The following is a 27051-nucleotide window of genomic DNA, read 5'->3' on the forward strand; positions in this document are numbered from 1 at the left end:
TTAAAATATTGGGGTGTAAGATTTTAACCTATTAATACATTTAAACATTGAACATAAATTTTTAAGTATAAATTTGCTTTATAAACGTTCAAATTACAAGCACAAATTTAACTTTACCTGATGTTTTTTTACAATGTAGTAAGCAATAGATTTTAAAAATAAATATAAAATAAATATAATAAAGTTATTGTGTAAGAGACCTTTAATCTAAATAATTAATGAACTATCTAGTTTTCACAATAAAAATGCATAAAAACATTTTTGATTACCCATATTTGTAGCTTAAATTTTGAAGTAACATATAAAACCCTAAAAGTGAAATTTAACTTAAAAAGCTTAATTATAATATTCAACTTATACAAGCTGTTTTAGTGACAGTAAATAACACAACACAAAATAAAACTAAGATAAATTTATTATATATAAAGTATAAGAAAAACACAAAACTTAAACATAAAATAATATACTAGATAAGCATTCAAATTACTACATAGAATATGTTTAATTATTTATGTGAACATTGTATTACAACATGTTATGAAAAGATTTTGTGCAGAAATTATAATACTTAAATGAAACTCTAGAAATGAGAAAACTACAATGTAATGTGTTTGTATAAAACTCTTTTATCATAATTTTTCTCATAATTAAAATCTTCAAAACCTTTTAAGATAGAGTTATGAAATCAAAGCAAGTAAAAAATAAGTTTGGAAGTTATTTCAAGATAGAGTTTTGTAGAAATTAGTATCTATTTGAGAAAAATTAATACTGAACTGTTAAAACGTGCTTTAACTACTTTTGATTTAAGAAAACTTAAAAACTGGTTAATAACAAATAAATTAACTCGAAATTTAAATAGTATATTGAAAACTATTCAGCACAAAGCTATACTTTTTACAAATGAGAAAAAAAAAGTTTAGCTAAATTACAACATAAAAAAGAACTATTAGTAATACTATACAACATTTAAAAACCACAACACATTCATATCAAATTTTATTTACAAACTACATTTACTGATATTTATAACAAATATATTTTTTAATTATTTATAAAGTGTCCTATAATTTGAAAATCTAAAATTTCTTCTAATCAGAAAACAATTATCAATGCCTATTAATTGTTTAACTTTTGCTATCACTAGTTAAACAGATTTAATATATTTTTAACTTTCAAAATATTAAGTGTGTAGAACTGGAAATTATAAAATGTTATAAAATTAATCATTTCAAACTAATAAAACTACGTGTGTTCTAAAATGTTTACAAAACTTTCTATTACTAAAGTTGATATTAAAACTTTAAACTCGGTTTAGTTATGAAATTTATCAAAAATAAACTACAAGAAATATATAAAATTGTACAACATGACTTAAGAATTATTTTATAGCAAAATTTTTTTTTAATATCAGATGGTCTTTTTTATATACATTTTAACAAGAAAGCTTCATAATAAATCCTAATTATTTCTTGAATTAAAAAATAATAAGTCTAGAATAAAATTTTACTAAGAACAAATTTACTGTTCGAATTTAATGACAAAAAAAACTTCTAATTGGTTTCCTTAAAATAAAATTCTTGTATCAATTTTAGACCTAAATGAAATTTTTACTTTAATTACAACCTGTTTCATAAAACTTAGTAGAAAATATTATACAACCTACTTATTTAAATATGTTATGTATAAATATAAGAAAATGTACTTGTTAGTTTTCAGCATATATAAATATTAATACAGTATTATAGCTTTAAAATAGTTTAGGCGTATTCTTCTTTACATTAAATAATTTAGATAATATATAATTATCGTACATAACTTACATTTAAGTTAGTTAAACATTAAAATCAATCTATGTTATACATGAAAGCCTTTTTTTTTAAGTTTTTAACGTTAGCTAACAAAATAGTTTAAAACTAAAAAGTTCGAAAAACTTTTGCAGTATATACAACAGCCTTAACTTTAAAATGTTTTCTAATAAAAAAGTTATTTTTCATCAATCAACCTACTGTTTCAAAAATTTGCGTTCAATCATTCGTAGTTTTTTTCAAATATTGATTATTACAAAAGTTTGTGTTTCAAAGTAAAGCTGTTTTAGAACTAGTATAAAATATTACATATCCACTTTAAACTAACATCTAAAAACATATTTTATATAAGTAGAATATATAAGGTTATACAAGTTGAAATATTTAAATATTTATTTAAATATTTAATTTTTGAAATAATATTACCTTATAAATTTAAAACCAAACAAATTATAGAACTGAAACAAACTTAGTTTTAACAATTTTAACCTACCAATACTTTTAATACTAGTAATAAATACCCCTATTAGTCACACAACTAAATAAAAGAAATATATACAACAAATAATCTACAATTTACGGTTAGGCTACCAGCTATAAGTAAAACTTAAAAAATTTTTTTACAACATCTATAAAAACGCGAAATCTAGAAAAAAACTCTTAATCTATGTACAAGGAGTCCTACGTTTTTTACCAAAAACAAAAAGTGTATGTGAATAAGAAAAATTAGTCAAAATTGTTTATTGTATTCTTAGTAATTGTCAAGTATTTTTTCTGAAAACCTCCCGCCAAGCGTCCGCCAACGAGCGCGGGGAATTTTCGCGGGAAATTTTCGCGGGAAACTCTCGCCTCACTCCTCGGCCTGCACGTCGCCCTCCATTTTCTTGTAGACGGAGAACAGGCACTTCTCGATGATGTCGCAGTTGGCCTTGTACGCCTCCAGGAACGTCCGCATCTCGTCGAACGGCACCCTGCCCTGCTTCAGCGCGCCCTGCTGCCTCCTCACGAACTCCAGCACCCGCTCCTTCTCGTCCTCGGGGCTTCCCCTGCTGCTCCCTCCCTCCCCCTTCGCCCTCCTCAGCTGCTCCGCCAGCGCCTGCTCCCTTCTCTCCGCCTCGCGCTTCAGCTCGTCGTTCTTGCGCGCCTGCCCGCGCCACGCCTCCACCGCCCGCCTGGCCTGCTGGAACGAGTTGTTCCACTGGCGGCACTTCTCCTGCAGCATCTCGCACTCCTCCCGCGTCACCTGCTGCTGCTGCTGTTTCCGTTTGAAAAGTTTTTAAATATTTTGGTTTTGAATGGTGAATTTAAATGCTTGAAAAAAAATTCAAGTATTGATTAAAATTTCAATGCTTCATTTGACCTGCCTTAAGCACAAAACATTCAAAAGTTTGTCTCATTGTAACAAATGAACAGATCAAATCTTAGTGAAAAAGTATGAACATATTTATCATACTTACAACATGTCTTTAATATATAGCTGCCAAATAAATAATGTCACCGGCTGATGTTTTAATTAGAAATAAAGATTAATAGAATCGCAAAATTGTGTGCTTAATAAATATAAAATTATACTTTTAAAATTATTAATAAAACATATACAGAACTATTCAGTTTGCTTTAAACCTATAACATGCACAATTTTATTGGCAAAAGTTAGAAAACTCTTTGTGACAAATGAACATGTGAAAATTGTCTTATGAAATTAATTACTGTGAAAAGTACACAAAACTATGATGTTACTTAAACTTGGGGTTTCAACAAGTTAATACAAAATTTTATCACATAAATATAACAAGTTTACAATAGAGCGTTTATAAAATAAAAGCCGAAAATGTCATAGATCTTGAAACTTATTAGGCTAAAACCTTTATTTTATATATATTAAGTTAGATTTAAGGATTCAATTCAACCTAGGGATAAACTAATTGTATTTAAGTTATCAACTATAAAGGTTAACAGTTTACGAACTTTTTGATATTACTTTAGATACATTAAGATAATCTTTATACATAGAAAACAACACTCAAATCTGTCCAGGATACATTCAACGTTGTTAGTTTTTTTTTCACCGGCATCAAACAGATAAACAGTCGAATGGTTCTTTTTTGCACATTAAAGTTTAAAAAGTTTTACTCATTTAGTCAACAAAGTTTATTCACAAACAGAGTTAAACTCTAATGTGTAATAAAAGTTTTATATTTTCAAAGAATCGTTTAATTATTTATCTATCAGATACTTACAAACATACTTTTATTACTTTTATTTCAATAAAATTTCAATATCATATACAACAAAAATTTACTTTTAATTGTTAAAAAAGTTGTAAGTTTTCTTAGTTATTGTTAAGATAAACTGTCACAATTAAAACAGGAACAACTTTTTTGGGATCGATATAAAACAGATATTGAATTCCTAATGGGCAAAGTTTAAAGACAATTTGTAAGAAACAGATATTTGATATCCAGCTTTATATCTGACAAAACTACTCATATTAAATAATTATTACTTATATTTTAGTTACTAAGGTTTGAAAAAAATCTATTAATAGTTATTTGAATGTTTCTATACTAATTTAGTGGGTGTTATATTATCTCACACATACATTTTATCTAATACTAATTTTCTTTTTAAAAAAGTAAACAGTATGTTACTATACAATATGTTTGTTTTGTGGTAAGTAAATTACAAAACTTCAAAATATAAAAATATCCATTTAGCTTGTAGCATACTCAGGGTTGCCACAGACCAAGCTGAGAAAAAATTACTGAATTTTCTTGACATTTTACTAAAATGTTTCTGACTTTCCCAAATCAAACTCTTAATTTAAACTTATTCTAAAAAACATAATCAAACACTTAAAACTATATAAAGCTTTCAATCTTATTTTTATACAGGTAAAAACAACAGTTTTTTTTTATGCTTAATTCAATCATCTAACTTCCATTACATTCATTACAAGTTAATAACATAATCTGCTTTTACTTATTTTTCAAAATTAAACAACTTTGAAAAAGTGAAAAAGTTATAACGAGGTAAAGTATACACATAAACTTGTTACATAAAATACTAAACTTAGTGGTTAACTATTTACTTAAACAAAAAACACTTTGATTCTAAAATTCTGCAAGATAAAATTTTGAGTATATATCACAGTTACACTATGGAAGTGTCCTTGCCACAGATTATCAATACTAAAAAGCATACAATAACTATTTGTTCAAGTAGGGTAGTTATTCAATATGTTTATAGAAAAATGTTGCAGTTTTATATAGGATATTTTATTAACTTTTACCAAATAAAGGCATTAGCAACAAAGTAATTTTGTAAATTAATAGAAAAATTTTGCAATTTTAGTCTGACTTTAAAGGGTTTTGAGTATATTTATTACCATTTGAAGGCTTTGAAAAATAAGGAAATTTGTAAATTTGAACTGACAAAATCTAACGTTTTTTCAAATTTTGTTAATTTCTGACTGTTCCTGAATTTCCTGACCTTGTGGCAGCCCTGCATACTACAAATAAAATCAGCACTGGAAGTAAAAAACGTTCAGAAAAGGCTGCAAAATTCACCCCTTTAAGCTAAATATAGACTACCTAATCAACCCCCAAAGGTTACCTTAATTCATAATATTATTGTCTAAGTTAGGGTAAGAGATTTATTAACCTTGTTCAGTACAAGACAGTTTAGATGCTCAACTAAAATAATAATTGTGTTGATCTCTTTAGTGTAAAGAATATCAAAAACTAAACTTTATTTGAACTAAAATAAAGTTATCTAAATATTTACACTGTGGTTATTAGTTGGGGAACGTTTAATAATATTATAGTATATCGTGCATTTAATTTTTGCAATAAAAAATCCGAAAATCTCAATCTGTACGCTGACTATATAGTGCTTAATAAAATATTTAGTTATTACATATAAATAAACTTTAAACGCTAGTTGCCAAAAAAAAAATTTAAGCTGTTAGTTTGATTTATCCTAAAATATAAGCAATTATTTGTTAAACAATTTTATTACAGTAAACTGACTTTGTAGGCATTCATGTTTCTATTTTGCCTACCATTTTTCATATTTTGATTGTGGTTATTTTGCTGCTAAAAATGAGGTTGAAAATTGTTAAACATGTCTCTATTGAGACTTAAAATTGTATTTAAGATTTATTTAAAAAATTAATTTAAAGTCAATTTTATATACTTTTTAAATTTTATAGTTCATTAAAAATACTGCTTTTTGAGACAGATACTTTGCACGGACCACAAATTCGAGTTAAAAACATTTTTGAAATGTGTTATATAAAACTTAACTTATTTTTTATCATTCTAAAACTTTATTACCTGATGATTATTTCTTCCGCTGAGTGGCGCCACGCTCGAGCTCGGCATTGGGAACAAGTTGGAAGCGCTTCCACCTGCGGGAATTTCCCCACTTGCGAACTCATGCTGGTTGTTGTGGTGGTACCTGTTGTTGCCCGGCAACTGTTGGTAGGGAGGCACGTTGAGCGGCATCGACTTGGCCAAGTGCGACTCCTGTTGCGAATATTCGATGAAATCAATAAAATTACTTTCAACTTTTTTATTTGCTTTCTAATGGTTATTCATTAAGACAGGGTTGCCAAAGGTTTTTGGTAATTTTCTTCCAGATTAAAAAAAAACAAGTTTTTTTATCCATTTTAAGTATAAAATTAAACTTAAATTTAAAAAAAAACTGTCTGAATACATACTGTAAAGCTACTTTAAATGTGTTATTTAATATTTTTTTTTATACAAAAAAACTTTTATTCTTATAATAGATTTTTCATATCTAATCGAAATTTCGTTACATGTAAAGGTAGTTTAAAATTACAGGCTTTTCCTGTTTTTTTTTTCTAAACTGTCAAATTTCAGGTTTTTTGGCAACCATGTTTAGAGTTATTTTTTCTTAGTTTTATATCATATCATCCAAATGAGAAGATGAATCGTAAAATAAATAAGATCCAAATCCCGAAGACAAACAAACTTGAAGATTGTGAAAAAATTAAGTTAATTTATATAACAAGAAGTTAGACCGGAAGCACGATGTATCTGTTTTCATCCAAGTTGAATCTGAGTTTTTTGCCCACTTTCTCAATTCTTTTTGGATCTTTGCTTACAACGTCATTCTAAATATACCGGTAGTACAAAAATGTGCGGTTAATACGGGTTACAAATAAATGTAGATAAAAAAATATTCGAAACTTTGGTCTCTGAAATTTGCGGCTTAAAATATTGTAAAAATATGAGAAACAAATTTTTTTTATAAACAGTTTTTAACACTTGCATAAACATATAAATCTAAAAAAAATCAATCCTAAATACCTATAGCTTAACTTTAGATATAACTTTCAAAACTAAAAGGTAATTTTAGAGAACAAACTAAGTGTTGTAAAAATTCACACAAAAGTTCCTTATCATAAACCAGAACAAACCTTGCTTTTAGCCGGTTCCGAGCTCCAGATGTTCTCGATACTCTTAATCTGATCGTCGAGAGCGTTGTCCACGATGCTCGAAGCGAACGCACCTGTTAGAAACAATCGACAGTTACTCAACGTCAAACGACCGTCACCCTAGAAACCGTTACCGTTACCACCTGACGACGACTTGGGGGTGAAGAAGGGGTCCTGGGGGAATCCCTTGTTGTCGTGGAACATGGGCGGGTCCATCAGCGCGTTCCTCGACCACAGGCTGTTCCCGGTGTTCCCGAAACTTCCCACCATGCTGTTGTTGTCTCCTGCGAAAATAAAACATTGTTGTTGTCTCCTGCGAAAATAAAACATTGTTGTTGTCTCCTGCGAAAATAAAACATTGTTGTTGTCCCCTGCGAAAATAAAACATTGTTGTTGTCTCCTGCGAAAATAAAACATTGTTGTTGTCTCCTGTGAAAACAAAACATTGTTGTTGTCTCCTGCGAAAATAAAACATTGTTGTTGTCTCCTGCGAAAATAAAACATTGTTGTTGTCTCCTGTGAAAACAAAACATTGTTGTTGTCTCCTGCGAAAATAAAACATTGTTGTTGTCTCCTGTGAAAACAAAACATTGTTGTTGTCTCCTGTGAAAATAAAACATTGTTGTTGTCTCCTGTGAAAATAAAACATTGTTGTTGTCTCCTGTGAAAATAAAACATTGTTGTTGTCTCCTGTGAAAATAAACTGTCAAGCGAGTCGTTTGCAGCATTCATAATTGTTATTGATTTTGCTGAAAGCTGCGTAAGACCAGGGGCTCAATTATAGATTAAATTGCATCTATTTATGAACTTGGGTACGATACTACAATACTGTATACTACAAACTGTTACATAACAATTCAAATTCGGACAATTTAAATTCCGACAACTCAAATTCAAAAAAAAATTTAAAGGGCCTCAACTTAAAAAGTAGTATATACATTTGAAAAGATGAATGTTGGTCTTACCAATATCTACAAGCCATTTTTTTCTTTTGTAAAATATTAAACATTTCTTAAGATAACAAAAACATAATAAAAATGAGTATACTTTTAAACTAATTTTAGCCATATGGAAAAAAATACTTTACAAAAAGAAAAAAATTGCTAGTAGATATTAATAAGACCTACATAAATATTTTTTATTTTTTTCAAATATGTACTACTTTTTAAGTTGTATCCCTTGAATTTTTTTTCAATTTGAATCGTCATGCACCCACCATATACTGTTGCTGGAAGATTATATCATATTCTCTAATGAAAACAAATTATTTGTAACTTGGATTTCAATTCCTATATAAATGTTGTTGTTTATGCTTAGTTGTAAACTGCGTAAAACTGGACTCAACTACTTGTGCATCTAAAAACAAAAACTATATGTACAGTTGTTGTAAGATTGTAAGCTATACTTAATTTCTGTGTTTCGTAGTATGGTTAATAAAAGTTTGTAGCAAATAATATCTTTAAATAGCTATTATTGGTAACTTACTTAGTTTAATGGATTAGCAATAAATATTAAAATTAGTTATAACAAGCAATTATAATGAAAAATATTGATTTAAAGATGTAATGTCTTCAGCTACAAGGTAAAATCTATTCTAATTCAGCACTAAGTGTTTTAAAAATATCCATTAAAATAAAGTTTAAATATCATGTTTATACTTGTTAAAAAATACCAGAAATAATAATGTCTGTCAAAAACTTAATTCTTTGTTTTTAATCAAAAACAAAACTAAAACACAATAAATGTGATGAATTAGCATGAGTTTAGAAAAAAATATTGAGTTTTTTCAAACATTTTGGGTTTTTTTTTTTTTTGATGATTAACATAAAATTATTTTTGTTGGACCAGGTCGTATTAACTAGTTAATGTAAATGCTTGTTCCAACTAGTTTAACACATTTTCAAAATACTGTTTGTAAACTTGTCCCTTGTGTATAAATCAAGTAAACACAAGTGCACTTTTGTTAATTAAAAATACATCGTTTGACATTCAACAAAAAACACAGAACAAAAAAGTACACAGTCTTTTAACGCATGTTTAAAAAATTCAAATTTGTTTTTTTTTAAGTAAAAACCAATAGGTTACATAAAAATGTTATGTACTGACGTAAGGACGAAAATAGAACATATCATGTGTTGGGAAAGTTTAGAAAGAAAAAGTTGCTTTACTTTTTGATTTGCACATGAGTAACCTTTTTGTACCTGCCTTTATTCAATGTGCAATCAAATAACCTTTCAAGTGGTTGTTTACATTAGCACTAACTTGAATGCAACTCGTTGCAATCATTAACAACATTCATTTCTCATAAATTCAAACAAACTTTAACTAAACAACTAAAAGTAATTATACTACGATGTTAAACTAAATATACTTTAAATTAAGGAATAGAAGATATGCTTATAAATTTCAATAACTATTATAAACGTAGCAACTAGAATTAAATTACCATGAAAAAATCTATAAAAGCTTTGTACAAAAATAAAAGTTAGAAAAACAAAACACAATGTTAAAAAACTAGTTAATATGGTTTAGGTAGAATACTTTTAACAAATTTTATTTTGTAGAATAACTTCTACAATTCAAATTAATCAAACTGCAGTTACATCTTCTTGAGTGCTTACTTTAAGTTTTCATAAAATTAATCAATATACTGTATTTAAAAACTAAAATTTTAGTTATAAACTTTAATTAACAGTTATTAAATAAAATTTAAATTTCCAGCTACATGTTTACCGGATAATAAACTAGTTTATTTGCATTTCTAACCAAAGTTAATTTCGCAACATCTTAACAAGTTTCCAACAGAATGTGGGGTTGAATATAATCTAAAAATTATTATATGCGTACTAAAAGCTTAAACTAAATATCCACTACTATATAATTTTCGGTAAACAAGCAAATAAATACTTCAATGGACATGCATTACTTAAAATCTGGTAACTGTAATTTTCGCAGTGGGTTAACAATAAAACAAGTTTTCAAATTCAAATATGACGTCACAGTCACCTGCGTATCTCTCGCTTCCGATTGCCTTGGGCGCGCTAAAGCTCAGCTCCTGATTTTTCGTGAAGTCCTGCTGCTTGAACACGTGCCTGCCGTGCTGCTGGTTTCCCGCTGCCGGGGAATTCCGGAAACTGTTAAACATGTGCTGGCGGTCCCCTGGGAAATTGAGTTCAGGTGTTTTAATCAGAGTCGTGAAAAATGCAACTTTAAAAGTATAAGTTTCTTGCTTTAATCACAAATCAAAACCTAGGCAATTTTTTTGAACTATTACAAAACTTATAATAAATAGTTAAAATATGTTATACAGATTTTGTTTAACAACACGTTTTTAAAGTGTTATACCGTATATATATTAGCACGTCTCACTAATTTAATACCCGTTGAAGAGAATAGTTTTTGCAGTCTAGACGCCCACAAACTAAACAGCAGAAATTACCACGCTTTCAAATAACATGAGTTTATTTGTGACACGTTAAAACAGCTAGTTTCACTTATGTGCTACTTTGTACTTTTACCTTTTTGAAACTTCACTTTTTAAAACAAAAAATGCAAAATCAACGCTGTTTCTTTAAACTAAAATTTTATTTTTATTTAATAATCAAATTAAATTATGCTTGGTATTAGTGCAGTGACAGATATTTAACACGGACATCTGTGGTTTTTAAGTTTGAGAAAGCTGTACACCTTTAATAATTATTTATTTCATATTTGTAAACTCAAATCAACTACAAATATAGAATTAATGTTTAATTTTTAATACTTCAAGTGTTTTTTATTCAAAAACAAACAAAATTTTTAAAATACCTTTGATAACCATCTAACTTCATATTTGTAAACTCAAATCAACTTCAAATATAGAATTAATGTTTAATACTACTTTTTATTTAATAACAAACCGGCCATGTTGAACACGTCTTGCTGCTTGGGCGGCCAGTTGTCGCTCTTGTCGTTCAGGTTGTTGGTGCTGGCGATCAGATTGTTGCTGTATTTTCCGAACCCCTTGTCCCCATCCTCCTGCACGCTCATTTTCACCTGGATAGTTATTTGATTTTTAATATAAGTTGTATGTTTTCACCTGGATGATTATTTGATTTTTAATGCAAGTTGTATGATTTTCACCTGGATAATTATTTGATTTTTAACGCAAGTTGTATGTTTTCACCTGGATAATTTTTAAATTTTTAATATAAGTTTGTAAATTTTCACCTGGATAATTATTGAGTTTTTAATACAAATTTGTACATTTTCACCTGGATAATTATTTTATTTTTTTATAAGTTTGTACGTTTTCACCTGGATAATTATTTGATTTATAATATAAGTTGTACGTTTTCACCTGTAACATTGTTCAATTTTATTTAACATTTAACATTATGTAACATTGTTTAATTTTTAATACAAGTTGATTGTTTATACTCTTCTTTTGCTAAGAAACACAATCAAAATATTTTACAGCTTGCAGTTTGTTAGCTTGAACCAACAATGACAATTAATTTGTTATTTACAAAATAGAATCGTTGGCAAAAAATAGACTTGTCTATTAATATTCAAACTTAATCCGTAAGTCTAAAAAAAAACACAAATGGTAAAAGATTGAAATATAACATTGACTAAATTGAGAAAATAATTAGGACTAAAACTTTTTAATATTCATTAGTTTTTGTTTAAATACTTTTAAATAAATAAAAAACAAAAACTTTTTTCAAAAATAATTTGTAATTTTAATTATTTTACTTTACGAGTTCATAAATAAACCAGACTTGTCTTTAGAAAAGTTTTTAAAATATTTTGCTGCAAATAATTTTTTACTACTTTTCTGGCATAAGAAGCAAGTCGCTGAGTGTTTGCAAAAAACACAGTCAAAGTGGCTTGCAAACTCAAAATTTCAGTGAGATTACGAGGAATTGTGACATCATAATTTGATTTATGACACAAGATTTACGACGAAGTATAAGACATTTTTTTTGTTTGAAAAAAAAACTAAGCTGATTATAAAGTATGCGACGCATAAATAAACGCCATGTCAATCTATGCAAATCGATTTATACGATCCACTTTTTAAATACTATAAAATTGTAATCTCCATTTAAACAGATACCTTCAAACAGGGTTAAGTCTTTATATGGAAGATAAATTATTTCAAGGAATAGTGTAAATAAATTTGTTATGAAACATTACAGATAAAACCTTTCATAAAATTTTTGTGACAATTTTTTTTGCATAAACCTTAATCAACGATTTATAGTTAAAATTCATTAAAGATTTTTTTATAATTTAATTAACAGGGCTTATCAAAAAAATATAAACTTTTATTATTTTGTACTTAGTTAGCTAATTATAACTTATTATTTATCAAAAACATGTATAGTTTTAAGAAATTAAATTACAGTGTCAGCAAAGTATTTTTGATGCGTTCTCAAAACGTGAAAAAATGATAAGTTTACTAAAACTTTACCATAATTAAATTTCTACAAAATGCTTATTTTGCTTTAAGCGTTTTTCATAAAAAATAACTAAATAAATGTGTTGTGACTTTATAAGGTAACTCTTATGTTATGAAAAATACTTCATGCATATAAAACATATGACTTAATTAATTTAAATATGCACTTAAATGTTTTGAAACAAACTAAAATTTTAAATATCTTTTGAGAATTTAAATTTTAAAACTAAATATAAGTTATAAAAAAGTAAACAACTTGAACAGCTTCAGGCGTTTTTCATACACAAATAAAATTGAAAAACACTTACAACTTAAAATTATGAAATATTACACTTGCTGCTATAAATAACCACTGAATGGGCTCTTGTATACGGAAACAAAAACCATAGAAGCTTTTTACGCTTAAAAAATGCAGTTTTGCAAGGAGATGTGTTCAAGTGTTTATAAATTTGTATGACTGAATATTTCAATCAATTCAACACTTTTGTATGGGAAAAACTATATATGTATTGAAATTAGTATTGTATTGTATGTATTGTAGTGAAACTAGTGTATGTTGGAAGATATTAAGAACTTGTAAAGCATACTTAATGAAAATTTGTACAGTTTAGAAAGCTAAATCTATTGTCATACTTTTACTAATCAACAAAATCACTTCTTTTTTTTATCAAAACCAAGTCTTTATCACTTGTCAACACAAAATAAATGTAGCGTTGCATATATTTTTAACAAAACTAACAACAGCTGTTTGTAATTTTTAGTTTGAAAAGCGCAGATTATAACCTTGCAACATACTCTTTCAAATGTTAAATAATCACTTGACAAAGCTTATTTTTATTATAAAAGTATTTAAGATATGTAGTTTTCTAATATTTACTTATGATTAAGGTTTTAATAAAGATTTATAAATAAGAAAAACTATAACATACTTGCTTTTATATAACAAAGCTTTAATCATAAAATATTAAATGTTTGTTTTTCTTGTTTTCGGAACTTTATCGAACAGTCTTTAAAACATTTAATTTAACATATTTCTGGTTATTAAAACGTGTTTACTTATACAATTTAAAAACTAAAACCAAATATACAATACTTCTTATTTAACAATAATAATAATTTTAATTGAGTTTATCAGTACTATTTACCACTATTATATTACACTAAAATGAGACGAAACAACAAAATACATTTTAAAACAAGTTTTTAGTTGATTGTAAAGCTTACTTATGGAGATATATTGTGGGTTGTTCAAAACAAACGAAGCATCACGTGGGAAAAACATGGTTTTGAGCTAAAGTGACTTTTGTATACTTAAAGCAATAGTAAACTTTAAACTATGTGAGTTTTAATTATTAAAACTTTTCAGTAGTTTTAGTTTTAGTTTCAAGTACGAACTTAAAGCATCAACATAAGTATATCAAACTTTATCCAAGCAAACAAGTCATAATACATTTTATAAATAAAATATGAATTCAAAGTACATTATAAAACTATTTTATTTTGAAATAATTTTAATCAAGCACAATTTAAAAAACATAGCTATGTATGTTAGCTTAAAATTAATTTCATTTACTTTTTGCATTTGGCAAAGAAAACAGGAGTTTTATTTCAACTGAATTCATGAATTAATGTGATTGTTATCGCAGACGAATTTACTTGAATAATTAATTGTGTTGTTAACAGGAAACTACAAAGGAAGTTAAAATTCTTTGCACACAAAACTAATACCACGATTCTATAGATAAGATTAACTTAATCTCTTTGTAAAACATAAAGAACACAATGAACTGAGTACACCAGCTTTTGAAATTTTCCAACTTAAAATTAAATTTATATATGATAAACCACTTAATAAGTATTAATGAGGGCAATCAGCATTTTAATAAAAGTTTATCTTTCAGTTGGTAGTTTTTTAAAGAAATCTACTTTGTGACTAACATTTCATGTACGATAAATACTCAAAAGGTCGCTTGCTGCTATACTACGAAAATAGTCTTTAGTTAGTTTAAGTTTTTTATATTTAATCAGAAAGAAAAAATATAAAAAATTGTTTAAAAATGTTGACAGTCAACTTCATTTAGAGTTTACTGAGTAGCGAAAAAACTTTACCTACTAAGTATTTTTTATTATAAGTCTTAAATAATTCAACGTTTTTTTTGACAGAAGGTTTTATTAATATAAATATTATTCTTACAGTCTCTAAATCTCATAAATAGTGATTAATCTTAAATTATTTTTTTTATTTAAAATAATTTCCAACTATTTTATTTAAAAACTGTTTTAAATATTATATATTTCGAGGAATGTTTATTAGTAGTATGTGATTATACTAAGCAAAATGTAGTTGATGGTATCATATTTCTGTAGAAAATAATTTCAAAAATATCAACTATATTTAAATATATCTGAATAAGATTTTATTATTAACTGATGATCTCTTCTTTTGAGTTTAACATTGTTTTGAAAATGAAATCTTACAATATTTGAAGTTATATTACTATCCTTATCTATAAGTTTAAATCTTTAATTGCTATCCTTAACGATAAAAGTTTTAAATATATGTTTGATATTTAAACTGAAATAATAGTACAAAGATAAAAAACTACAATAACTACATCATAAGCTTTTATTTTATTCAAGTAAAACAAATAACAACAAAAGTTACAATTACATAAACAAACATCACAACAAAGGATATTGTAAAGGAATGTTTGTTTTTAGTGTAGCTTAAATAAATAAAACTTTACTAGTACTAATTTTCAATAAAACTATGCAGTAAAGTAAAATAATATTCTTTTTTTTAATCAACCTGGTGAAGTTTGTACAATAAACATGTAAATTTATTTTACTAGTTTGTGACCAATCAAAAATTTCAAGTATTTTCACAAATTAATTTTTTACATTGTTACTTACGCTAACTATTGACATTTTATTTGTTACGCGTCCTTACAAAACTTTATCAATTGTTGTTTTTATATATTGTCAACTTTAAATTAGTTATTTAACCTTAAATTATTTAGATTTAAATTACTAACAAACTTATCTACTAACCAATTCTATTCTACCAAATAAGTTTGGATTTAACTAAAATCTAGTACAACAAAATTGCTTTATTGATATTGAAAACTACTATTACTAAATAATGATTTTTGATAGTCACAGCAAAATTACTATAAATCAGCATACTGATTGGAGTTAAATAATGTTTCACAGCTACAAAGGTTTTATTTTTACCTAAAATATTTTTTTGTTTTACTCATCAAAACTGATCATGAATTAATTTTATGGATTGGATAACTATGCGATCTCAAATTACTATTAAATCTAAATTTTACTCATTCTAATAATCGTAATATTACTCTTAGTATCACGACAAACTTACTTCATTTTCGCCGTTTCCACCGAACTCATCATCGCAAACTCTAATTTCCTGCTCAACATGGGCGAAAGCGCAGAAGGCACCTCTCGGGCAGTACCCTGACTGCGACATGTCGTGGCACTTTGTACCTGTTTAACGTACAGTGTTTTATGTATAGTAAACTAAAATGATTTCAAAGTCTTCTTAAATGTTAAAGTGCTTTCGAAAGCTTCCAAGACTCTGCTTGCGTACTAGTTGCTAAAGTAAGGTTGTAAAACCATAAACTTCACTATTTCCTTTGTAGAATTTGGTCATTACTTCCAGGTGCTTTTAAGGTTTAGAAAACAAAAATAGGGATTGTTCTATCAAAAGAAAGATAACTTTGATTTAAAAACTTGAAAAAACATAGATTTTTGAAAAATTTTCATTTTTGTTGCAATAGTTCAACCCCTATACTCTCTATGTCGTATATAAAGAAATATTTTATATTAGCCTTCTTGATTGTAGACATTTAAAAAGTGTCATTATTTAATGCAAGTTACAATAAACTTAAAATTAGGACAGCTCAGAAGATTGAAAGTATGAAAAACTTTATTATATTTTTATGGAATCGAATATAAAACCTTAAACATCTTTATTGATATACTAATCTCTTTTTAGTGCTCCGAACTAAATTCGTCAAAAGTTTAATTTTCGACGATATTATCGACACATAATATTTTCAATCTATTTCTAAGGGTAAAATTATTTTAAAATACTCATTTTCACTAAATTACAAAAATAATATTCAACTCACTCTTGTATATTTCGGGATGAAACTGCTGTTCGGTCCTGGTGTGGCAGAATTGGCACCCGTCACCTTTCTCGCAGCAGCTCGGGTCCTTCCAGTCGTCTCCCTGCTTCACATTCGGGCAAGGCGTTGATCTGAATAATATGAAAAATGTATGATTATTATATACTGAAAAATGTTCAGTATATAATAATCATTAATATGAAAAATTTTCAGTATATAATAATCATTAATATGAAAAATGTTCAGTATATAATAATCATAAATATAATATATGTTCAGCATAAACTCATAAGTTTTAAACGTTGCTGATATATGAAATATCATGACATCTGTTGATAAATTATCTAAGTTTTATTTTAACAAGTGGACAGATATTTAAGATTTATTTTGTTTTATAAGCGTTAATGTTACGATGTTTACTGTTTGGTCTAAAATTTTTGTCTTTTTGCTTTTGTATAAACTAAAAATTGATTTTAAATGTGTGAACTATTTTCATAATAATTAATAAATTAAAGATTTTTTAGCTGCTTTTATTCAGCAAGGTCTCTCATAATTTAATGCAAAACATCAAGAAAAATAAGTAAACAAATGTTTGGGTTAAATAAGCTATATATTAACATATTAGTTTTGTTATACCTCCGTTATTTAGCTTTAAGAGTTTCCTGTATTACTTTTAAATATAAACTATTTGTCGGGTTATAAAGCGTTTCATAACAAAGTAAGTGTTTTTTTATAAACACTTTAATTCCCTAGGTGAACTAATTCCAATAAAACTTTGTACAGTATAAGTTTAATAGTAAAAATTTATTTTAATATTTCTAAATAAGTTTTTAAAAAAAGTTATATTTGGTTTGTTCGAAACTTATAACAGTTCTTAGCATATTGTAATCTTTAATTTATGTTTGGATTTTATTATAGATATAGCTAAATATAACTTAAAATATCATTCAGTAATGAGTAAAATATTTTTTAAACATTGACTTTTGGTGAGCATAAAATGATCTTTAAACAAACATTACTGTAAGTACCTGGTTTTATATTCATTATAAGCATTTTTTAGCATTAAACTTTAAACAAATAGCTTAACGTTGTACCATAGAATGCACTTACTTAAATTAAAGTTTAAAAATGCAACAGTTATTATATTAGGTTGTACTAAAAGCATGATATAGACAGTACCTTAAGAGAAAATATATACTAAAAATACATTACATTGCGATAAAGGTTAAAAGTTTGCCTTTTTTGTGAAAAACAGTTTGCAGTACATTCGTACACTAAGAAAAAAATGCTACATAGTTACCTCATACCATATCACAAATCTATTCGAAAGCATGAATCTAACCATGCATCCTAGGTTTTAATAAAACCGTCAGTGAAAATATTACATGAGTTTAATATGTAATATTTCCTATGAAGCTAGTTTAAACAAAAAATATTTGAACATTACTTAGCTTAAGATGTATAATAATGGATTTTTCTAGCTTGAAAAATTAAATCCAACGTATACAAAATTTTAAATATCAAAAATGTAATAATAAGACTTTAAGATTTTTTGAAATCACAGTCATTTTGTTTAGCAAAGATAATTGCAACAAGAAATTACTCTATCAGCAACTAGGTGTGTCTAAAATATTCTGAACATTTTTATTACTAAACATAAAAAAAACAGACCGAAATAAATGCCTGACTATTTTTTAACTTCAATATTTTAGGAAAATCCTATGTCAAAATTGATATTTCTAACATGAGTTCACATGTTAGCCAAAGGCCGTGTGACGTAATAGTTCTATTTAAATGTAATGCTGTGAGGGCACATAAGTACCAAACTACTAATAACATGAGTTTCATTGTAGTTTTTGTACCACAAGACATTAGCATGTGTTAACCCGCGGCTTATATGATTATTATTTTTTGAATAATCAGATGTTAAAAGACCTTAGTTTTAAAAATATTCCTCAACAATTTTTTATTAAATTTGTATAAATAAAAAATAATCTACGTGTATGTTAGACCTTAAATAAGTTTATACCTTAAGTTTTAAACTTTTAAATGAAATATAGATTTTTAAATAATACTTTAAGTTCAAACTCTTTAAGGCGCACTATATTGGAATATTAAAAATGTATAAATCTAAAATTTATAAAGTATACAGTTGCCTTATAGTAGTAAACATTTTTACTAAAAATCGTTAGAAGTTAGCTCTAATTTATGCTTGTTTAAACAAAACTATTTTTTAACAAATAAAAATTATAATAGTTAATTAATACACATAGGTTTTAACTGTTCTAATAAAAGCTTAATTAGGTAGATCAATCGGAATAAATATAATAAAAGCAAGAGAGTAAATTATAGTTTGGCAAACTTCCATTCAATAATGAAGTGAGAGTTTTCACACTTTCCTAACTTCGTTAATGCTTGACTGAGTTTGCTATCATACCAAACTCTCATTAAATATGTATAAACTGCGTTTCCAAAGTTTAATGTTTACTTTCAAAACAAACATTGTTGAGTAGCACAAAAATGAGATTTGTCCACCGTATTCTAACTTGGTAAAAAATACGTATGTAGTAAACTTTAGAGTTGTTAAAAAAAAACTTACTATGATTTGATAAAAAAAAAATATTTTTAATTTAATACAATTAGTTTTACAGTATGTTTGTAAAACATTTTAAAAAATCATTTTTTTTTAGACTTTTCTACAAATTTAGTAATCAGAACAATATGCATAATCAAAAAACAAAGACAAATAAAAACCAAATGTGTCTGTTATCAGATTATACAATGACAAACAAAGACTGCAGTGAAGTTTAAACTTTAACACAGTTTAAACCAGTGTTGTATTAAGAACTTAAGTAGAATAAAAAAAATAAGCCTAGTCTTACTTGAGATAAATTTGATCTTACTTAATGAACGTGGATTTAAAATTCTGATTCTTTACAGCTTTTTCGAGTAACAAATAATGATTTGTTTCAAATAGAATAACCCTCTTTAAAATCATTTTATATTAAATCAAAAAACTAATTTTAATTTAAATAAATAAATAAAATATTAAAACTAGTAAATTTACTTTGTTGGTTGAAAATACTCTTTTCATTTATAGTTTTGAAATTAAGAATTACTGCACATATTAGACAGTTTTTTGTTTAAAAAAATAACTACTACAAACTGTTTTATTCTTTTTACTATCAATGTAAGCTTTTTTTAGATTTGTTCAATTAAATTTTGATAATTTTACATAAATAAAAGTAGGAAGAAAAAAACATCAATTGACGCGTTTACGAAAATTCCCACTTATACCATTTTTGTTTTGACAGGAAGTATAAAATTAAAAACTGCTATAAATAAAAAATATATTTTTGATTACTAAAACGAACTAAGGTCAAGTCAAATAGAGTCACTAAAAAAAAACTTTTTTTAGTGAAGAAGTTTAGAAAAAAAAACATAATAAAAGTTACGAATTAAACCATATAATATATTGTTTAACTTTTTTAATGATGGTTTTTTATTTGCAGAAAACAAACTACATTTATATCTAGACCATGGTGAAATTTATCAAATTATAAACCACTTATTTTCGATTTTTTATATATTTTGGGGAACAAAGTACGTATAGAACTTATATAGTTTTATTAAACTGTAATTTAAAGTGTAATAAAAGTGTTGGTGTCTTTTATTTAAATAACATTTTACCATAAGCATAACAAGGTTTTACTTAAATGTTTACTCTGTTTTGAAAAAGTAAATTTAACTCAAATGGAGGTTAATTAGAAGTAAGCTACAAAATGTAGGATTCTCATCTACACAAACCATTAAACTTAACTAAGTTGAAAATAAATTGCAAAACTAAAACCAAATGGGTTGTAATTGTTAATCAATATTTCAAATTTAATGCATTTGAATGCCAAGATAAATCGTAGTTTTATTTTATCAATAGTGGTATTCCGATTTTATCAAAAAACTTAACATTCTACAAATTTAAAGCTTTTAATCAAATATTATCGAGCTTTAAATTTAGATAGTAAATAAATAAAACTTCAAAAGTGCAGTTTTCAATGCCATGCCAATGAGGTTTCGCTTCTTAATTGTAGACAGAAATTTTAAATATAAACGATAACATATTCTATTTTCAAGCACATTTTTAACAGCCATAGCTAAGAATACTTCGCTTTAAAAAATTTACTGATACATAAAAGTTGTTTAAAGTTATAACTTTCGTTTGAAAAACATGAGCAATACAAACATATAGAACCACTTGGGAAGTGATAAAAAAAAGCGCAGCCTACAGTCAATGATAACAACATGGTGTGTAGACTGGGAATAAAAGAAGCTACTATGTGTTAGATAAAAAGGTCTGTCTAGACTAGACAAAGAAAAATAATTAATACCTAATAGTAGAGATATCAAAAATAACATGCTTAAATTTTAAGAAGCTTAAAAAATCAGTTTAATAATTTTTGAATAGTCTTTTTAAGAATATTTAAAATTTTGGCATAATTGTTTGAAAAACACTGTTTTTTTCATTAAACATGTTTTGTAACCATCATAAATTCATATAATTACTTCATAATAATTTTCTTATTTTTGTACAGTTTGTTAAGCTATAAAATAACTACTAAATATTTTTTAATAAAAGTATAAGACAATATAAATACTAAGACAGTTTAATATGAACTGTAAGGTTTTGGAATAAAACTGACATGGATTTTGTACCCATTATACTGATGAATGGTTTGCGGATTTTAAAAATTGTTCGGTTCTTTTTTATGCTTTAGCAACTTTAAACACCACAAGTACTTTTTAAATGCAAACTTAGCAAATCATTGTATGTCTTTCAGATCAACATTCAAAACATAAGAGAATTCTGCGATTTATTTTATTGCTTAAAAAACTGCTTGATTTTTTACCATAAAGAATTAATTTTTTTAAATGTGAAGAACCTGTATGATAAAAAATAATTATCATGGCTTAGGTAGATTTTTTGATTCTAAATATGGAACATTTGGTGAAACAAACACACTATAATTATGAATATATAAATAAAAATAATAATTAAAAAAAATATACAGTTTTCAGTTTGACGCTTGCCTACTCATACTAAACTTTACTGACATTATACTGACAATTTGAGTATTATATATCTGTTTTAAATAACAACTTCATAAAGTTATGATTATGTGGTGTCAGCTTTTCATTTTGATTTATATCATAGTTTAATAATTACTAAACCACACTCATATTTAAAAATTTACTTTTTAATGCTATTAAAAATTAAATGTGTTTGAGTTTTTCTAAAGTGATTTATTTAAACTTAAGTAGTATTCTCCCTTTTTTAACCATCTTATTAAACTTTAAATAAAAACATAAATGTTTTTAATGCTAACGAAAAAGTGTTTTTGTATACCAGGTTCTTTGAACCTATTTTTGAACGTTATTAATTTTATATTTAATATTTTATATTTATTGAACCTATATTTAGTTTATATTTGTTCAGCAGATTATTTTAATATCTAGCACTACATAAATTAGAGTTGAGTACAAACTACAACTATATAATGACAGTATATTTTTTCATAGACATCTACAAGTGTTTTAAGTAGTGATGTACCGGACCCACAATTTCGGGTCCGGCCGGACCCGGATCCGGACTTTTTTTTCAAGCTAGAATCCGGCCGGAACCGGATCCGGACTTTTTTTTCAAATTAGAATCCGGCCGGAACCGGACCCGGACTTTTTTTTCAAATTAGAGTCCGGCCGGAACCGGATCCGGACTTTTTTTTCAAATTAGAATCCGGCCGGATCCGGATATCAGACAAAAATGGCAATATCCGGCCGGACCCGGATAGTGAGTCCGGTAAATTACTAAAATAAACTAGCCTGAGTCAGAATGAGGTTTTTAAAAACTGAAAAAAAGAACTTTAATCTAATAATAAGTAGAACAGCTAGCTACAAGGGTTACAAATTTAGATGTTATTTACAATTAAAAATCTGAAATCAAGTTCTTGAACAAAATACACTAGAAAATTACAAAATATTGAAAACTGGATCATCTCAAACTCATTCAAAATCTAAAAGAAAACTAGCCTGAGTTTTTATAAAAAAACTAAACTAGCCTGAGGCAGTCAAAGATTTTCTAAAATTCCCAAAAATTTTCAAACTAGCAGGGTTGCCACTGTTAAGTCAATAAAACTAGCTAAAGTGAGTATAAACAAGCCTGAGTCAGAATAAGGTTTTAAAAAACTGAAAAAAAATTACTTTGATCTAATAATCAGTAGAACAGCTAGCAAAGGTTGACAATTTGGTAGTAAAGTTGTGCACTAATTCTGGTACACTTAACTTATTAGTACTATCCATCAATCCTACCTTATTTAATTAATATCTAACAAATACTAAATTCTAACTGAGACTACTTTCTATAATCAGACACGACAGTTTTGAGTTATAAATCTTTTATATAAAGCACAACAAGAAATACTAGCATATACAAAATTATTAATTACTTTGGTAACACTTTAAAAAACTGGAAGCTACTTAAATCTATATCAAAAGACTTAAAACAAAAAACTAAAAATTAAATAAAACTTTTAGTAAACAAGAAACTGTAAAATTTTTAATAAACTATTAAACTTTATTCCTGGCTTAAATATTTGTACAATTAAACACCTGTTGAAATATTCACTTATAAAATAAAACACTACTTACAATAAGCATTCACAAAAACGTTCAAGATATTTTGTTGCTTCAAGCTACACACCAAACTAACTAACTGCTTACATATAAACTGCCTGTCATGTTCTGATGTTTTGTTGCATCAATATTTAGTTTGAAACATTTCGTCATATGATTCTCATTGGCTCGTACATTCAACCGTATTAACTTTAAATATTCTCTGAGCTCGACTTTAAACAATAAATAATGCAAGTATTCATTCCAAAGTTTTCAATTTTACAACATATGTAAAGAGTTGCATTTCATGAAATGTGTATTTATAGTTTAAATGTAAACAAATGTAAATTAGTCACGTGTACAAAATGAGCCAATCACGGTAGGTGTTTAATTCTAACTGACGAAAATGAATCTTATTAATTTTCACAGGGTTTTTTTTTGAAAAAATACTTTTCAGTATGCTCTTTTTTACTAACTAGATCCGGGTCCGGCCGGATCCTAACAGAGATCCGGCCGGACCCGGATCCGGACTTTATTTTCAAATTAAAATCCGGCCGGAACCGGACCCGGACTTTTTTTTCAAATTAGAATCCGGCCGGAACCAGATCCGGACTTTTTTTTCAAATTAGAGTCCGGCCGGATCCGGATATCAGACAAAAATGGCAATATCCGGCCGGACCCGGACCCGGATAGTGAGTCCGGTACATCACTAGTTTTAAGATTAATCATTGCTTTAAAGTTACTTACTTTGATAATAAATATAGTGTCGGCCAACTACCATAAACATTGTTAATATTAAATAACCTAGTGTTTCCCTAAATCACAGCTTCTCACTTGTTCAAAACAGGTGTATTCCACTGTGTTTACTACGCTACATTGTAACCAATGTTTTTATTTAAAAATACCTTACTAAAATATAATCATAAACTCACCTGTATTTAAACTTCTTTGGGTTTCTTCTCCTGTCCTTGGGGTTGTGATATTGCGGGCAAGCGTATCCCTGCCTGCACAACCTCGGCGGTCTTTTGCAAACTTCCGTCTTGTAATTGGCCAAAACAAAGTTGGGGTCCAGCCACTTGGGGTCCTCATTCACTATCTTCTCCTGCAAATTCACCATGTCTGACCTGAAATTTTTAGTTTATTTGTAATGAAGTAATGACTATAAATGTATATTTAAAATACAATGACGTTTATTCAGAGCAAATGGGCTAATAAAATGTATAATGTATGCCTAGTTTTATTAGTATTTTTAATCTTTAAAATATAGGTGACTCAATAACCAATAACAACTTTTTTAATTTATATGGTTAACTTTTCTAAAACGTATTTTATTTTCAAATTGTCTAAAATAATTGTGTCAAAAAACAATAACACACTACAATTAACTAAAATTTACTATGCTAAAAAATTAACATAATAAAACAACCACAATCATAGTTGCTGGAGCTTGAGTATGATGTGAGTTTAGTAAATACTATGGTTTCTAAAACTTTGACGGTAATGCTCTTGACATTCTAAACTCAAAAAAGTAGAAGTTATAAAAAAATAAATTTAATTGAATCTCATTTATTACAGCTCTGCTTTAAAAAAAGATAGGAGAAAATGGCAGAACAAGTTTAAAAAAACAGTATGAACTAGCAAATATGGCCACAATACTTTACTGAAATCTACTAAAAAATTAACGCACAACCAACTGAGATCATTAAACAACAACTATCCAACAAAAAACCTGCTAAGGTCGCCGTTGACCATCAGTTCGTGTCCCTGCTCCCTCATGTCGTACACTGGAGGGCGCAAATCTTCGCTGCCGTGAGCGAACGCGCAGTGAGGCCCGTTCTTCACACAGTTTCCCCGCGAGTCAGTCTCGTGTATGCACGTTCCCGTCTTGTAGTACCTCAAGTGGTACCGGCGCTCTGTGTCTCCAGTGTTTCTGTGTTAAAAAACATGCTTTAGATTGTAATGAGGTTTTGTAAAATCACAAACAAGAAAGAATAATCAGTTACAATGTTCTTTCTTTGAGTAATTACGAATTTACTTTAAATTTTTCTATAAAGCTAATATTTCTTTGTTCAAACTTTGTTAAGATTTTGCAATTTTAAATTGAATATTATACAAGTGCAAAAAAACATAGTATAAATTAGTTTAAACTACTGCATATAAACATTTGTATAGGATAAATCTACAATATTGTTTGGCCAGCTAAGTATACTTAATTTTGTATAATTAGTACTAAAAAATTACACATATTTTTTTTTTATTACAATAAGCAACTTTAATGATTTGTGAATTTTTTGCTATTAATTAAAACTACTTATACAGGCTTAAACACAAGCATGTATGAAACTACTTGGTCATAAGATGATTTCACAAAAAAAATTCAAAATTAATATTTACTTAAAATAACTGTTAAACAGTTGGTCTTTCTTAAGCTACTTTTTTAGATAACATAAAAACTTTAATTTTAAAATTTAAATTCATAAAGTGTAGAATGTCTTCTAGTTTTTATTTTTATTTTCTTTATTCAAATAGGTTGCATTTCCTTGAAAAAAAGATCATAGTACTTGTATAATAGGGCACAAATTATAAAATTATCATACTAAGAATGTTTTGAAAAGCAAGAAGAATAAAAAAAAATAGCCAATGCTGCTAGCAAATTAAAATATACTATTAAATTTTAAACAATTCCAAACTAAATACCTGTGTATAAAAGGGCAGTCATCTCCATTCGGACAAATTCCAGTTGTCTCATCATACTTGGAACAATACTGATCAGCAGAGTAAGTGAAAGTTCCATCTCTCTTTCTAACAGGTCGCCTGCGTCTCTGATTTGAAAAGTGCCAGTAGAAGCAAGTGAAAGGTCTGTGCTGAGTGCATTTGTGCTGCAAGAACAGTGGGCACTGGTTCACTCTGAACTCTTTCAAATATGTGTAATGTGATGGCTTTTCAGCCTGATGAAAAGAATTTTGCGGTGGAGGTGTTGCTGTGTTCATCTCCTTAGCTTGTTTGTAACGACAACTTCAAATGATTGTCTACAATTTTCTTAGTAAGTGCTACCTAATAACTATATAAAAACTGCAAAGACAAGAACTCTTTTATAATTTGTATTTTATTTTGTTTCATTACTTGTTTATATGGATAATAGTAAGAATAATAACTTTATATATACACACATTATCACTGTAGACCTAAAACGAATTAATAATCATGAACAAAACTCCAAAATTTTATAGAAAGTACTACAAACCATGTGAATAAATCAGGGATTAGCAGCCTCTAAAGTTGACATTCCAACATTTATTTGAATAGTTACTTAGTTTGGGTCAAGCTTTTAATTGAAAAAATTGTGGAATAGGTTAGTTAAATCAAATTATAAAAAAAGAGTGAATCAATATGTATATAAAATTATATTGCCCCTGAATGAGTTTGCCAACCCCTGGAATGACCAAATGAAATTCAAAATAAAACTTTATTAAATAAAACTAAAATTTATTTCAATTTTTTTTAAATCTTTCATTTTGGAAT

General features: G+C 27.1%; 1 protein-coding gene across 1 annotated transcript; it reads right to left on the minus strand.

Moving 5' to 3' along the window:
- Window positions 1-1983: 1983 nt before the first annotated feature.
- LOC145839579 (uncharacterized) lies at window positions 1984-26596 on the minus strand. Its single transcript, XM_082947190.1, has 11 exons — window positions 26227-26596; window positions 25259-25459; window positions 24462-24653; window positions 16870-16997; window positions 16098-16222; window positions 11169-11304; window positions 10276-10428; window positions 7404-7553; window positions 7252-7343; window positions 6143-6334; window positions 1984-3060 (listed from the first exon to the last, which is right to left on the minus strand). Exons 1-11 carry the CDS (start codon window positions 26517-26519, stop codon window positions 2656-2658), a joined length of 2067 nt encoding a protein of 688 aa, XP_082803316.1. The 5' UTR covers window positions 26520-26596; the 3' UTR covers window positions 1984-2655.
- Window positions 26597-27051: the final 455 nt, after the last annotated feature.

The sequence above is a fragment of the Thalia democratica genome, chromosome 6 (genome assembly GCF_965202585.1).
Source record: "Thalia democratica chromosome 6, ktThaDemo2.hap1.1, whole genome shotgun sequence".
In the NCBI taxonomy this organism is placed as follows: Eukaryota; Metazoa; Chordata; class Thaliacea; order Salpida; family Salpidae; genus Thalia; species Thalia democratica.